Source organism: Ictalurus furcatus, chromosome 24 (genome assembly GCF_023375685.1).
Source record: "Ictalurus furcatus strain D&B chromosome 24, Billie_1.0, whole genome shotgun sequence".
NCBI classification, from domain to species: domain Eukaryota; kingdom Metazoa; phylum Chordata; class Actinopteri; order Siluriformes; family Ictaluridae; genus Ictalurus; species Ictalurus furcatus.
In genome coordinates, this window is record NC_071278.1 from 18,239,186 (window position 1) to 18,256,402 (window position 17,217).

General features: G+C 39.9%; 1 protein-coding gene across 2 annotated transcripts in view; it reads right to left on the reverse strand.

The window, feature by feature from the left end:
- Window positions 1-653: 653 nt before the first annotated feature.
- znf704 (zinc finger protein 704) overlaps window positions 654-17,217 on the reverse strand; it is a 54,763-nt gene continuing 38,199 nt past the window's right edge. The window contains exons 5-9 of one of the 2 annotated variants that reach the window (XM_053612988.1): window positions 13,901-14,001; window positions 9,555-9,822; window positions 5,861-5,974; window positions 3,579-3,676; window positions 654-3,409 (exon numbers count right to left, since the gene is read on the reverse strand). In XM_053612988.1, coding sequence (XP_053468963.1) covers window positions 3,298-3,409; window positions 3,579-3,676; window positions 5,861-5,974; window positions 9,555-9,822; window positions 13,901-14,001 — 693 coding nt within the window. In that variant the 3' untranslated portion in view covers window positions 654-3,297. Of the gene's footprint in view, window positions 3,413-3,578; window positions 3,677-5,860; window positions 5,975-9,554; window positions 9,823-13,900; window positions 14,002-17,217 lie in introns of both variants that reach the window. The other variant, XM_053612987.1, reaches the window with a different exon arrangement.

Genomic DNA, 17,217 nt, shown 5'->3' on the forward strand with positions numbered 1-17,217 from the left:
ATGTTGTTCCCTTCACCTGTCCGTGGTTTTAATGTTATGGCTGATCGGTGTAGTATGTAGTATAGTGTATAGTATTGCAGGGTATGCCATTTTGAACACGGCCTATGTTGAAAATCAGAAATTCAGCTGCAACGTCACTAATATAAATATAAATTTTTTTGTAGATAATGCCAATTAAACATGTTTGTAAAAATGTCTATTTTCTATTATCGCCCAGCTCTACTTATAAGTCTTAACCAGTTGTAACGATTCCGGCGTTCAGCTGAAGTATCACTGCCTTTAAAAGTGTTGGATGAATTTAACATTTCTGAGAATAACCTCAAGGCTCAGGAGGATATACTTATACAATATTTCTGTATTCAGAAATATATACAAAAGAAGATGGGAAAAAAAAAAAAAAAAAAAGCCATTTAAAGATTGAATATGAACATAAATTGTAGAGTTTCTACATTTTCTTTAATAGACTTTAACCTCCACAGAACATATAATGTCAGTTTCTTTCACCTTAAAGTACTGTGTACTCTGTAGAAACATCACAAAAAAAACAAACAAAAAATGGAGCACAAGGATTTGGAAAGAAAATGTAACATTCTCTCAGACTTCTCACATCTTCATCCACGTTCACACCTGGTCATTTTTTATTTTTTTTAATAATGTTTCTTGTATCTGGATCGTATCCTGAGGAGATTTTAATCACATGCGTTCACATTTGTAATTGAAAGGTTAGCTGGTTTGAGATCTGATCGCTATTTTGTGTAGAACAGGCACATTCAGCTCATGAAACACCTTCAACATCCTGTTCTATTCCTCATTCCTTACACTGCATTTTAAATTTCATTAAAAGTGGCAGCTTCAGTAGGGGTGTAAATTGGAATATCAGCCCAACAGCCTATGACACAGCTGAGCTGATTTACAAGCCTAGATCTGGTTCTAATTGTAAAAACCAATACTGCTGAAAGTCAATGCACACAACAATAGATATATACGCTCTCCGGTTCACGCACGTGTGTGTGAGAGTGAGTAAGACAAAAAGAGGTCCCATCGACACATGTTAATTGTAACTGAACTAAATCATATTAGATTGGACATGAACTGAATGATAGAAGTGCTGAACCGAATCGCATTACATCAGTAGTAAATAAAACCGTATTGTATCATATACACTGGCTATTAAGATGTGTATCATTACTGTCGAAAAGAATAAAAATCAACACCACTAAATTTCAGTCGTGGCCTGTGTGTTGTGGTGTAGCGTATTGAGACAGGTTTTGGTGGTCGGATGTTGCTTGGAGATACGGATTTATTTACACTTGGCTTAAATGTGTCTCTCCAGCTAACAATTTTACATGAACAGAATGTTTTTTTTTTTTTTTGGAATGTTCTAGAAATGTTCAATCTGTTTTTCCAGGTGTGCTGAGAAAATGTAACGCTATATAAATAAATATTCCTACAACACCGCAGCAACGTTTTTACTTACTGTAGCGTACTATAAGACGTCTCACTGGGGACGTTGTGTGAGAAACATTGCAGGAACGTTTCTTTCTGGAATGTTGGTCTAGCCTTTAAAGAGCCTGTTGAATGTTTACTGACCGTTCCAGTAGCGTTGTCTCGGATGTCCTGAGAAATCAGACTGAAATCTGTCTAAAACGCATCTCGGGTGCATTTACGCCTTCCGTAAATAATCCTGATCCGGGTATCATCCTGATACACGAGAAGCAAGAAGTGACCAGGTGTAAACAATATCTCGGTTTCCGTGAAGTGCTAGACAATTCTCAGTGTTTTAAAATTTAGCTTAGAACTACATACATAAACATCTGGAAGGTAGAAAATTAATAAGGGAGCTGTTGAAGGAGACTAAACTGTGGTGTGTGTGTGTGTGTGAGTGCACGCGCGCTGGTGTTGAGCTGTGTGTTAGATACTTGTTTATACAATACTGCATCGAAAGGGACAGAATCAGCGCCAGAGCACTTACAGCTGCCCGCTGAGCAGCCGTTTTCTTCTTGCATAAAAGTCCATCACTGCTGGAGTCACGACGGTGACGAACCCCAGGAGGACACGGACACAGAAACCATCCAGTCTTCATCACCTGGAGCAGCGTGGAGAAATATCCCATTTCCTCCTCATGTGATCACTGTGCAGCGTAATTACACAATCTACTCAACGACAGACGAAAAACAAAACACACTCGAGTGCTTCCAGCTTGTGCCCACTGCGTGAGCTCCCGGGGCTGATGGGGTAAGTGCTCTATCTTTTTATTACTTCGTAATTAAAACGTGTGAGGTCAGGAAAAAAATGGGTGCAGAGGAAGGTCTTTTACTCACTGCCTCTCTTAAAGCGTTCGGACGATGCTCTGCAGGTGGGAATGCTGACCTGGCTGTTAACGAACGAGGGACAAAGTTGTAGGACGCAATCTCATCTGAGTGAGTGTGGCTCGGTTTACACCGCTGTCATCTGCTGTGTGGGGTGTTTATTAACGTAGCAGTCGTGCACAACGGAGCACAAAAACGAAAAACAGAAATGGAACAGAGAATCCTTTTTTTTTTTGGGGGGGGGGGGGGGGGGGGGAGGGGGGTAAACAAAGCTGCTGGTTTCGCTTTCGCTGAACGCATCATCCCTGAAAGAAATGACACATATATAAAACAGAGATAGAAAACCTGTCCCTCCCTAGTGAGTGTAATTGCTTGTGAGTATACGGAAGAAAAGCAGTGGCTTATCCTTATTCATTATATTTTGATCCGTTTCCACCAGGGGGCACGCTCCTCCCTAAACACACAGACAACCACGACTAGAGGAAGGGTGGACAGTCTCGAGTGTGGTTGGCAGTTGGTGCGAATGTTTATCCCTGCTGAAAAGCAGAAGTGGAAAAGCGTTCATGGAAAACAAGGATCTTAGTCTGTACTCCATTTTGTAGCACTCTAAGTGTCCTTTTTTTGTATTTTTTTTTTTTTTTTTAGGAAAAAAGAAAAGAAAAGAAAAATCAGGCAGTGATTGGACCTACGATGTTTGGTCCCTCCATGACTTACACGGATGTTTAAGAGCCAAACGTTTTAAAAAGAACATAAAAAAAAAAAAAATCAAACATTACAAGTCTTTGCTTTTTTGTTTTGTTTTTGCAATATAGCACTACTCGCCTTTCTCCAAGTTTTTGGCAATCGCACTGGGAATGTTTAAGGAGTTTTCTTTCAGATCCTGGGTCCAGGCCAAGAAGTGGAGGATTGTGGGAATTGTGGTGTAGGAGGCGCAGCATACAAACAGTTTTGCAATTGAAGGAAGCCCCGCCCCTTTTTCCTAGGCAGCTCAGTCCACAAACCTCTGGCAGGCTTTCTTCCAGCGGCACGCCGTGCACCACATGTCTCTGTTCTCCATTCCGTACACCTTTCGGCACTTCTTTCCCTCACCTCGGGACTTCCTGCTGCACCGACAAACAAACGCACACACACACACACACACACACACACACCATTACCAACCCACACACTACAACTGTGTCTTTCGAGTATGTTTTCTAGGCAGGATTGGTAGAAAATGAGCCATGTTAAACTTGAAGGTATTGAGTGTAGAAGATGAAAGAGATGTACCTGAGTGAGCCTGAGGCTCGGGGTAGAGATGAGAGCACTGGGATGGTCTGAGAGCGCTGCTCACTGAAGCCCTGTGTCTGATTATGAGTGGGAGAGGCCTGTAACACAAAACAGCTCATTTACTACAGCCACTAAGGCACACAATCTGCAAATATTAGTCTTTGTGTGTGTGTGTGTGTGTGTGTGTGTGTGTGTGTGTGTGTGTGTGTGTGTGTGTGTGTTACCTTAGATGGACATAATATAAACCTGTGTCAGGCATTAGCTATGTTTTCATTGGCTTTATGTGTATAATTGGAAAGTAAATGCATTGAAACAATGGTTGTGATTTTTTTTCTCTCTCCATGAAACGGCCTTTAAAAATGCTGTATGTAATGGTCATTCCCGGCTAAATTTACCGCTGCACGAGTTCTGGCATCGTCGATTAAAAAACCAACACGCTGTTTGAAGTTCTCATCAAGACTTTCGTGTTTGTCGGAAATTGTGTACGTCTTCCCATGAAAACGCACTGTAAGGGTGACGAAAACAGAATGGAAAACCCCCCCCCCTCCCCCCAAACTTCCAGTTTCCTATCAGTCACACGTCACAGACGGTGGAACAGAAATTAAGCAACTGATAACATGTAATTACAAATAATTGTCCTTTAAATGTACTGTCACTTTAGTTTCTAGAACTGAAGTAAGAAGGCTCTTGCTTTTGCTTCTGGTTTATTCTGTTTGTTTGCTATACGAGATGAAAATTCTGTTACATGACACTCATTTTATGCTCAGATACAATATATACTGTAATTTCCAACATTTCACATCAACAATCTAATTAAGTGAATCTTAAGTAAAATGGTTTTGGTAATACTTCAAATTAAAATGTCAAAGAACTAAAATCACCTGGATGCAATCCCAGTCAGCTGCCTAGACTCTACATTTTTCTAAAAATGTACTATATTCTCATACAGGTGTGTCTGATCAGTGTTCTAAACAGATCTGGGGACTTTTTAGACCATTTCAGTGCCTCTGACAGAGAACTTGGTGAAAATCTACTGATGTTTTGAGCAGACGTTCGGTACTGTCCTGCACTCGACACAGCTCTCTAGCTCATATAACAAAAATTGTTATATACAACCAATCACTGGTCAGCACTGTTCCCAACAACCAATCACTGGTCAGGACTGTTCCCAACAACCAATCACTGGTCAGCCCTGTTCCCAACAACCAATCACTGGTCAGCACTGTTCCCAACAACCAATCACTGGTCAGCACTGTTCCCAACAACCAATCACTGATCCGTACTGTTCCCAACAACCAATCACCGGTCAGCACTGTTCCCAACAACCAATCACTGATCCGTACTGTTCCCAACAACCAATCACCGGTCAGCACTGTTCCCAACAACCAATCACTGGTCAGCACTGTTCCCAACAACCAATCACTGGTCAGCACTGTTCCCAACAACCAATCACTGGTCAGCACTGTTCCCAACAACCAATCACTGGTCAGCACTGTTCCCAACAACCAATCACCGGTCAGCACTGTTCCCAACAACCAATCACTGATCCGTACTGTTCCCAACAACCAATCACTGGTCAGCACTGTTCCCAACAACCAATCACTGGTCAGCACTGTTCCCAACAACCAATCACTGATCCGTACTGTTCCCAACAACCAATCACCGGTCAGCACTGTTCCCAACAACCAATCACTGGTCAGCACTGTTCCCAACAACCAATCACTGGTCACCATCGTCTGTCCCACCCGCTCACTTCTTTGTTCTTCATTTTAAACCTTCTTCTTGGTTGTGTTTACAATTAATGAAAGTGAGTTATTCCATCTGTAACCATTTCCTTCATGTCTATTTCCCGACTCCTCACCACCACTACTTCATTTAGTCTGATTTCTTAATAAAAATGACAGTATTTTGTAAATACATAAATAGTTACTATGTGGTGATATGACCACAGATGAGTTCTTTCTATATGAAGTAAGTAATAATCAGTTTTTCTATTCTGATCAAATTCTTCCTTCTTCAGGTAACGTTTTGATATGCAAATATTCACGACGATTCAACGTCTATGCAAATGAGCCTATGATGTCACAGCGACTCCTAGTGACTTAACCATGCAACATTGTGTCTGAGTGTGTATATACAGAGAATTATGTTCGTAGCTTAGTGTGTGTGTGGTATAGTTATTGCGTCTGAGTGTATTTACATGTGCCATTGTTTTGTGTCTCAATGTGTGCATATGCTGCATTGTTGTGCAGCTGTGTGAGAGTGTGTGCACGTGTACTCACTGGGGTTCCAGTGAAGGTGACGGGTGGGGACTGCCAGGAGATGCTGAAGCTGTTGCTGCTGGAGGGAGTGAAGCGAGCTGAGCTGGTAGAGGGGATGGAGACTGGAGCCGTGGCCTGTGGAGGGACAGCAGGAGTGCGCTCACACACACGAAGCTGACTCTCATTACACTGGAACAGGTTATAGCTGAGAGAACAGCACTGAGGGGTGATGGCTCAAAGTGCTCCTTGGCGTCTCTGAACAATTTATGAGCTGTCTGTGGTCCAGTTGTTTTTAAGCATGCCAGGGTTGCTATGATAATATCAAAGCGAGCAGATGAAATTTCCACTGGGATGATTATTCTAACAAAAGCTTATGCATGCTGTGTATATGGACAAAGAATATGCCTTTTGTTTAATTTTCAAGTTTTTGGGTAACTGGTGGGAGACGGGAAAGACATTTTTAGTGTGGCGTAATTTTCCACAGAGGCGAAACTTTCCTTATGTGGGTGGCGCACGTGTTTGTGTTTTACAGATGTAATTTAGAGAAATATTAAACGCACAACCGCAAAAGCTTTACTAAATGTCAGCTCAATATTTTAGCCTATAAACATACCGCAGCAGTGCGTGCTCTGGCATTGTTTAAAGTTCAAATGACATGAAACGGACACAGTGCAGTAATGAAAATCTCACTGAATTCATGAGCTTTATGCGAGCAAAATGGCTGTGCATGTGCATAATAATCAGAACAAAAAAACAGTAACTGAAAATACAAAAAAAATTTTTTCCATGTTAAAGCAGAAAGCAGCGCCCAAATGTGCTTAATTTGTACCCTAAGATTCTTGTTTTTTTTGTCAGGAAACTTTTAATGTCTTGGAAATGTACAATCCCTCTTTGACCAGTGAGCTTCCTACTTAAACCCCCTGCTTCTGCAAAGTCTTCAGCCCTTCTAACTTGCCACACCATCAAAAGATTACCAAAAGATTTGCCTTTTCATTTTCAATGGTATATTTTCTCACTGACTTCCTGCAGAGGTAGTGCATAACAAATACCCGAATAGCGATTTCAGTATTCAAACACTGGCTTACGTTTTCTGGCCATTACACGTTATTTCATCATCCGGGGAGGTAATATAAACTAGGCCAGCATGTGTCATGTGTGAGTGTAAGATCTGTGTGCATGGAAATACCAATTAGGATAATTATTGGCTTAATAAAACATATATTATGATGACATGTTGCATGTCAAGCACTCTTTAGGCACTTCTCAGTTTGACACAAATTAAATGTAAATTAAGTACTTCTAGCACTTAAGGCTCCTTGAGCAAACCCTATGTGAGGATATTATTGCATGCTGTATCTGACTAGAGACACTAGGGATGCTCTAACAATGAACCATATTCGGTGGATCAAGCACCGAAGGTGCATAGGCACCCTATTTTTATTCTACCATTTCTTCTTCTTCTTCTTCTTCTTCTTCGGGTGTATATGGCAATCCATAGAAGCATCTGGTAAAAAGTTGTGAAATTTGGCACACTGATTGGGGAGTGTCTAAGGAACATTCTGACCAAATTTGGGCCAAGTGCTGCCAACACTCTAGCACCACCATCAGGTCAAACTTGGGCATAATTTGGAAGTATGTTTATGGTCCCTTCAACTTTTGAACCATGTGGCCAAAATTTAAAAGCCAGACATCCCTGGATTCCCTGGGTCGAGTCGAGCTCAGTGCATCCCATGGTCAAAACATACACATCATGAGTGGAACTACAAATCAGTCTTTAATCCCTTTAGCTAAATTGTAGCACGTCTGTGAATGTGCAGCTCACCGAGTTTGGGTGCTTGGTTCCTGAAAATGCTGCTTGCAGCTTTAATTTATAAAGTTTTATACTAAGCGATAATTAGTCGTATTAAAGCTATTTTTTAACCATGATTCATATAAAAAACCTATCATACAGCGAGCATGCCTTACAGTATACAGTACTGTGCAAAAGTTTTAGGCACCCTATTTTTTTTTTAGTACAAAACTTTGTTATAGATTTTTTTATTTTATGACTTCTACATCATCAAGTCAGGATAAAAACCATTTTAGATTCGGAACATTCGTTTTCCAGCAAAGAACGTAATTACAGAAAAATGTTTGCATGGCAGTAAAGAAAGCAGCACATTACGTAAGAGACCACTTTTCAGATAAAAAAACAAAACAAAACAACAAAAAAAAAACAACACAATGAAGTCTGCTGTGTTTTGCTGCAAAAATAAGTCCAGGTCTCCAGAAGAACCGTGGCTGGTTCTGCAAGACGCTCAAGAACACTTCCGGTTCATTTCCTTATAAAACTGCACACAGTGTACCGGAGACTACTATTTTTTATTTTTTTTTGTCACACCAAATATTGACTTTGTTTCATTTACTACTGTTTACTGCTCTTTACTGTATTTTTTTTTTTTTAATTGTGGAAACATTTAATTCAATTAAAAGAGTTTAAAAATGTTAGCTGTAACCTGACAGATTTCTTGTAATGTTAATAAAAAAAAAAACCCCCGGAAAGCAGCCGTATCACTACTTTTATGTTTGAGACTTTGTTGCTTTAAACCGAAACGACTGACTCAGAAAAGCAATACACCGGAGACCTGAGTGTATCCCGGGATTAAAGTGAATTATTATTTTTTTTTAAATATTCATGACTAATTTCCGAGCGTGAGGGGGAATTTCCAGGTTTACACAGTTCTGGTTGTGGTCGGATAGGCCTGGCAGTGAAACACCACTTGTAACTAATATAAATTGCTTTTATTGAGTGTAAAGAAGCAGTGAATGCGCACAATGCATCTGTTACTTCGGTGCATAAGTTAGACATGTTTCATTCATTAAAAATTCAGCCTTTTTTTTAAACAAGTCTCTGGGATGAATGATTCTGTATACGGACACTGATACCGTTTGCCGCTGATGAGCTTTGCAACTGCAAAACTGAAAAGTGCAAAACAGAGCACTAAACTTCCATACATATCCATAACCCACTTTATGATTATCTGACCTATATTTAATGTAGGTTTACATTAAATGTTTATCTGGTGGTGTTTAATTTAAACTTCCGATAATTGTGTGATGAATGCATTTGGAATTGCAGGCCTGCTCAACCTACATCCAGACCACTTGAGTCAGCAAATAGTTTGGTCGTGACAGAGATTCACTCTTCTTACATTCAGCCAGGCAGTGCTGGAGTCAGCGAATCATTCTGTCATGACCGAGGTTCGCTCCTCTGTCAGAATAATTGAGTCAGTGAGTTCAATAAGTGTCGTTCGGGTTAATTCGGGTTCACAGCAGGACATTCCAGTGCTTCAGTGCATGCATGTGCTGGATGTGCTGGGTGTGAACCCCCCCCCCCCCCAAAATAAATAAATAAAATACAAAATTTGAATAACCACAAAAGTGAGCACACGTTTCAAAATGAAATTCCAGGACTTTCTAAGCACATCATTTACGACTCAAGAGACCACTTCTACATTGGACTACAGGACAGACTGTCAGATGCAAGCTTGCGGTCTGTGCGAATGAAATTTCGGCGCTGTGGAATGTCAATGTCATCTTGTTCAATACATCTAAATCTTCAATTACAATAACTTATTAAGCTCTTCCAGTACTTACATTTGAAAAGGTTAAACTCAAGAACTTAAAAACACTTCGTATAGCCTGACCAATGCTTGTAAACGTGAGTGGGCAGTACCTGATAGGCGTGGTCAGTGTGTACCAGGTAGAGGGCACTGGGGGCGGAGCGACTGAGAGGGGTGGAGCTGCTGCTCTCGGTCTTGGCTCCGCTGGCACTGCAGGAGGTTTCGGCTCGTCTGTGCTCGGTGGCAGGTGGAGGAGACAGAACAGACGGAGACGCAGGTGACAGACTGCTCAGCCCGTCGGCCACCGAGTCCGTATTCAGCTTAATCTCGGTGTAATAGAAATCCTCCTCTCCATCACTGCACTCCGAGTCGCAGTTCCGCCTAGGGGCGGGGGAGAAAAACGGGGAAAGGCTATGACACCATCTCATTAGCATACTGATTCAGTTGGCTGCACTGCTCTAATTACTCTGAGAAGCAGAGCTGCACTTTCCTTCATCAATTATTTGCAAATTAATGTCAGTGTAACAGGAACTGTATGCAAATACAACTACAAATGCGGTGTAATACGTAGTGCATTTCATTACCACCCTAAAGAAAATCTCTCATGTGCCTTAAGTATAACATAAAGCACTTAAAATGCTCATTAAACCATCAAACAGCCTGACAGTCAGTGGGCTATACGGTTTTTAAAATGATATTAGGTTTCAAAACTGCAGATTGTGATGCCTATTGGGCTACGTTCATATTACAAGCTTTATTGCTCAAGTCAGATTTCTTTTGTTTAGATATGTTCTGTTTTGTTCTGACAGTTCACATACAGACAGGTGACAAATCAAAGGGGAAAACTGTGGCTTTGTTTGGCTAGCATGGTTCGGGTTCACTTCTCCTGTTAGAGCAAAGGGTCACTGAGAATAAACTTAAAGCTCTTCTGACTGATCACCTTTATCCTATGAATAAACATTTCATGTCTATCCTGATGGGAGTGGGCTTATTCAGGATGACTCCGCCCCCATCCTCAGCAAAAAGGCTCCCCGAATAGTTCACTGAGGATGTAAATAATGTATATAATATGTTATGGCCTGTACAGTCACCAGAGCTTAACCTAAGCGAACACCAATGGGAGATTTTTGGAGCATTGTGTTAGACGGCATTCTGCAACCACTATCATCAAAACATCGGTCGAAGAAATATCTTTTTGGAAGGATGGTGTTTCTTGCGCCATTACAGTTCCACAGAATCAATGTTAAGGCTCGCTGAAGCTGTTTCCAAGTCACATATACTGTATCTGTCTGGAACATTATTCAAGCTCTGACCTGAAACAACCCGCTTGTAGACATTTTCCAAATAATGTCACATAAAGTACACAATCCATACTTGACATCATGTACAACAACAAAAAAGAAACAAAGCACTAGCACAAGCCTTTATCACAAACATGATTTGCTCAGGTTGTTGACTGGTGGCTGTTCACAATTAGATCAGAAAGCCACAGAAGTGGCTAAATGATAAAGACAGTGATATGCACATAAAGTATAAAAGTGTGTCAAGTGTAATGTAATATAATAAATAAAAAATAAAACAATTTCCCAAAAGCATTATGAAGTCAAGATCATTTATCTGATACAGAGAGTGTTTAATGTGCTGCTTGCTCAACCGTTTAACAATGTTTGTGTTATGATGCTTTTGGGAAATTCAGCGCTGGCTGGTCTTATTACAGTCACATCACCACAGAATGGAACTGTGTGCCGTTCAGGACCACATAAAAATGGCTCAGATTTTCGGGTTCACGCAGTTCTGGAAAAAAAATGGACCCGTGTCATTTTCAGGCGAAAAAAAGGGAACAAGGCTCTTGTTTGGTGAAGCAGTTACTGTCTGACTATAATTTACCGTATGACTGGATTTGTCCTACTAGCTGATATTAGACAATCTTCGGCTTAACCGTAAGACAAATACATGATGTGATTCAAGTGCCTAACTGAAGCGATCCAGATTCTTTCCTCCAATTCCATCAACATTTTTCCAATATAATAAAAAGGTGCATATTTTTCAGTTCCTTGGTTATTCCTATTCCTTTTTTTTTTTTTTTTTTTTTAAATATCGTTTTTGAGTGTTCAACTTGAACCCACTGAACTTTAACCAAAATGTTAATACAGTGTGTTGAAAACTTTTGACTGGTGGTGCATGTAAGCATATTTTCTCAGGAATGTACGAGGCTGTAGTTTATGATAGAAATACATTTTGACCCACTGATATTTTCCAAAAGTGACCTTTGATTCCAACATGTTCAGTATAGGATGTGAGCTGTGGATTGATATCATTAAATGCACCTTACCTGTCATTACTGCAGCTCTGTTGTGCTTTCCCTGCAATAACACACCTGACTGAACCCATGAAAGGTTTCTGTAATTATCTAATAAGCCTCATTGTGCGTGTTATAGCAGAAATTCTGCAGTGCTCTGACCCTCCCGACAACTTCACCAAATCTCTAGAATCCTCACAATAATCTTCTGCAATTAGTCTACTGTGTTTTGACACACTGGGTTAAAGCAAATTGTGCAAATGATCCCTTTTACTAAGTGTGCCCCTGCACATGTCTGCGTGTATCACTCTTGTGATAATAGGCACATCTGATTAAAGCAGGAGAATTTTTCTGCTATATTATTTTTCATTAGAAAACCTTTAATAACAACGCTACTGCGCATGTACCCTGCTAAAGCATTTCCAGCATTTTTAAATGCAAAGCTGTAAAAATCGAAATCGATAATTCCCACAGTTGTTTATCAGCAAAAAAAACCACACCGATAGTTTCTCCTGGTTACGTGCGTTGAGAAGAGTCCGCTGTCATTAGACAATACGAGAGCGGCCTCTAGAGGTGAAATAAAAACTTTCATTAACAAATTTTGTTGTGCTATTTGAAGTGTTTTTCGATTCATTTCGGATGTCTCGATTTTTATTTGTTATTGGAGTGCTATTTTTTGGTTCAGTTTGGATGTATATCTTTTACTTACTTTAATATTTATTAATAGTTAATGTATAGTAATATTTATAGATTTATTTCATGTAAAAAAAAGTACAGTACATTTCCATGGTAGAGTCAGTACTGTTTATTTTTGTAATAAAGTTCAGGAATATTTTGCTCTGAGTGTTAAGTTTTCATTCAGTATCAGTCTTAAAAACTACAGGTTGATTCATCGGTTATCGACCTTTAACTTCACCAATAACTAAGTTACTGCCCAAGTTACTTGTATCAGTAAAATCCACCATTGGTCGACCTCTAGTAAAAATGAATGATTAGCTCATACTTCTTGAGTTTCTCGAAAGTCAAACAATATACGGATACGAATGTGTGTCATAGCCTAATCCTTTAAACAAGAATGTGAAAAAAATTTGTTTCCCGTGACTTAACCTGATATGTATTATATATGACTTAACTCTGTATACCTTACAGAGTGTGTTTACACCAGAGAGACAGTGAAAGCTCATCACAGTTTGGACGCTTGAAGGTGGTAAATATTTGAGGTGTGGTGTATGGTGTTGGAGCCGTCAAACGCTGTCTAAAACATCCTTGGCACGGTTCTTCTCCTAAGGAAGGGGAAGTTGCAAGCTCTTGCTGTAAGCGTATGGCCAGGTGAGTTAGCAGGCTAGATGGTCAGCTTTCTTATTTGGCAAATAAATGCACTATACAGCTGAGTATACACCTATGTAGGATGACATGCAGCTCTTAATGGCGTCTGCCTGTTACACCCTGATACAGCTTGTTGATGACTTACATTGTGCAACATGTCACTTTTTTAAGTGTGTTATATTTCATATGAGTGGAAATAAAACATGTGCTCCAGATCCTGGAGTTAGTGTGTATCCAGCTGTCTCTCTTCACTGCAGCAATCCAAGCACTTCGCTGTGCTTTGTCTTTTGGAAATATATTCCGAGTTAGTTCCTGGCCTGAGGGAACAACAACTGAATAAAATGGTACTAATTTCAATTTTTAATTTTAAGAATCTTGTATAAATTATACTGTATAAATTTTCCAGTCCATTAAAAAGAGGTGTATGGTTTTGTTTTGTTTTTTTGCTAGTGTTTTGAATGCTGTTTAGTAACATCAACATCACTTCCTGTGCTCATGAATATTTGCCTGAGATGGTCTATGACACTGATCTCACCGTTCGAATGCTATGTGAATATTCATGTGGTCGAGGGCACATTTGTAAGACTTTTTACCTAACAGACGTCTATCGATACAGGTTTCCTGAACTTATGGGGCTGAATCTCAAACAGAGCTGTACCGGCCATATAGAACCCTATGCTAACATCATACACACCATATGTAGTGATTACCTTCAGTGAATAACAAGGTGTTTCGGGTTCATCTGAAGTGTCTGTAGTAGGCAGCATTTCTTTTACATGGATAGTGAATGTTTTTAACCATAATTCGTTACCGATTAAGTTTGAGTGTCCTTACCCGAGGTGTACGGTGCGGATGTGTCTCTGGATCCCCGCTGCAGTACTCAGCACCTTGCCGCAGTTCTTCCACAGACACTTGAACATCACCTTCATGGAGTTCTGCTCGAAACACAAGTGCACAGTGACACAACTAATCCATCCTGCTTTTCCTTTGCGTGCTAGGCTTAACAAAGACACGAAAGCCTGATGGGGAAAAAAAAAAACAACGCTTTGTCATCCTTGTCCTCCATTATAGCCATGATAAGCAAGATAGAAATACACAGAAACACAAACAGCCCAAATCTCTCAAGTCGTTTGTTTGTAACTGGCGTGTAGTCAAAGTGACAGTACATAGTCATGCTGTATATTCAGTGTGATGTTATACACATTGGTCGACATTTACAGTTACAGGGGGAAGAAAATTCCTGCGTTATAGACGCTGACTGTTTACAAACCGGTGTATAAAATGCCTTCCTTACACCACAGTACTGTTGCATCCTCTATTCTTATTGGTCAGAAGGTGTTGATTCATTTTCAATCACAGCAGCTCTGGCAGCAGTTCCAGCTTTAAGACAAATCCACTGTTTATAGCTTAGACCATAAATACATAACACCAACGACATGGCCTTCTTTAATTAATAATACTAAATTGGTGCAATTGGCATATTGCTCTGGTATAAGAGGAATAAAACACTATGGGACATGACATAATGCAGGAAAATAATCAACTTCACAGTGGCAACAGTAACTCCGCAAATCACTGTTTATTATTTTCCAATAAAAGCATGTCCTGTTGGGTTTTATTCCAAATTGTAATGCTTTTCTCCACCTGGTCACATATTACAATGGGGTTGTGTGTTTACTTTGTCAAAGCACTAATTTCATTTCCATAAGGAGGCCTTTGTTTTAGTCTGGTACAAAAAGCAGACTGTGTCCTCGGAGAGCACGAACAATAACAAAGCAGGTCCCATTGCCAACAACCAACATTTAATTAACCACCGAAAACCACCAAAGCACATTCACTCATCGTAATACACTGCAAATAATGATATAGGAGACATTATGTTTTATTAATTGATTATTAAGCCTATTTCTAGACATATTTACTTGTTTACATTTGCTATTTTGTAGGCAGATGATTTGGCATCTTTCAAGCATTTATTTCTGGGCGGGGGACTAGGCGGGGGCGCGGGGGGGGGGGGGGGGATCATCCGCTGAACAGAATCTCAAACTTGATTAGCAAATTAGTGTCTAGGCAAAATAAACTTCAAATAATACAATAACAGTTATTAGATAAACGTGTTAGAATTATTAGGCAAGTCGTTTGATATTTAAGATGTTTTCACTGGTTACCTTGTTGTTGTTGTTGTTTTGTTTTTTTTTGCAGTATAGCTTTGCATATTTGACAACTCAGAGTGAAAGTGTTTCACAGACATCTCACTGAAAAGAAACATAAAAAATCATCTGTATGCTGAATTGTTTATGCAGCCGGACGGAGTTTTATGGTATTTCACAGTAAATGTCACAGAGATCCATTCAAATTACAAACTTTCTTTACACTCTGAACTTTATCTAATACACCAACATTCATTACACCAAAATAGAGCGCCAGGATATACACAAATTATGTGGCTTGTTCTTAAAATCCTGCCCCCACATTCCACTGACGTTGGTTTACAGAGATCTGAGTCGTTACAACACCGTTACGTCGACGGAGACAGATCGACACTGGCATAAACGATCAAAAATACCAAAACATTACTAAAAGTTCTGTGATAAAACTGTGATTACATTCCTCAGTCCTGTAACTACATACCTTTTTGATTAGTCTGTAGTTACTTAATATTTAATGGTTAATAAATAATACTGTATGCTTTAATAATAATTGCATTTATTTGAACAAATCAATAATATAACATGAATTTAAGTATTTAAAACAAATGTAAACTGCATTATACCATTATATTTCTGACTTTGCAGTTCTTAATTGTTTATAGGACAATTTGCTCACAAACACAAATGAAATAAAACTCTTCAGCTGTATATTTTAGATATATTAACGACCCTGAAAAATGAACTTTACTGCCAACTAAACCTCTCCCACTGGGTCGTCCTAAACAGCATGAATTCACAACCTTATTTCAATTCACAATTTCTGTTTTAAACACCTGTTAACAAGCTCGGTTAAAAGTTAGCTACATAAAAACGAGGTGGAATTGGAGGCAGTTCACTAGCACTTTTGTTAAATGTGCTTTACAAAAAGCACAAGAATTCTTTCTGTGGCTTCTTCTGATCCGAGTCACGTCAGCATAATATGAGTCAGACCAGTATAATATCAGCATAATATGAGTCAAATCAGTAGATCAGTATCCATTCCATCCATCCATTTTCCACACCTACACGGGGTCATGGGGGAACCTGGAGTCTATCCCAAGGAACACAGGGCACAAGGCAGGTACCAACCCAATCCCAGGGCACAATCGCACACACATTCACACACTACAGACAATTTGGACTGGGGGAAACTGGAGTGCCTGGAGGAAACCCTCGAAGCACAGGAGAACACACAATCTCTGTGCCCACAGGGCGGAGGTGGGACTCGAACCCCAAACCCCGGAGGTGCGAGGCAAACGTACTAACCACCAAGCCACCGTGCGGGTCAAATCAGTATAATATCAGTATAATATCAGTATAATAGGAGTGAAATCAGTATAATACATGAACAGAGTGTTCACTTGTTTAAATACAGACATGAAAGTACTAAACTTTCAATATTTCATGCATCACTAAAGTGAAAACGAGCCTAATAGCTATAAGAACTCAACAATAAACAGAATAACCTAGATATTGATGGGTTGTGTTTCCCACCTCTGTAACAAAATGGGGAAAAAAACAGACCTCCTGCTTCATTAACCCCTGAGAATCACCGGACCCCACTTTGAGAACCACCGGCTTTGAGGACAATGCTGATCCAGATAAAACTCCAAATGGATTCAGTGTTTATACTGGAGGATATTAAAATCGTTTATTTTAACACCAGGTACTTGTAGGTATGGTTCCTGTGTAATTAAGTAGGACAGATGACTGGGTTGTTAGAGGATAATGACAGCATGGATATGACAAACACCGGCACCGATAATGTCCAAGAATCCTGCGACTGTGATAAGACAGCGGGACAATACTGCAGATAAAGAAAGCATTCATTACTGCAAGTGTACCGTCTGTGTGTGGAATAGGGCGATACAGTAGACGAGAGTGGAGCGAAGAGGAGAGCGAGCGACTTTCTCACTCAGCTATCACAGAATACATCTCCGTACATGCAGATTGCCGTTTCGC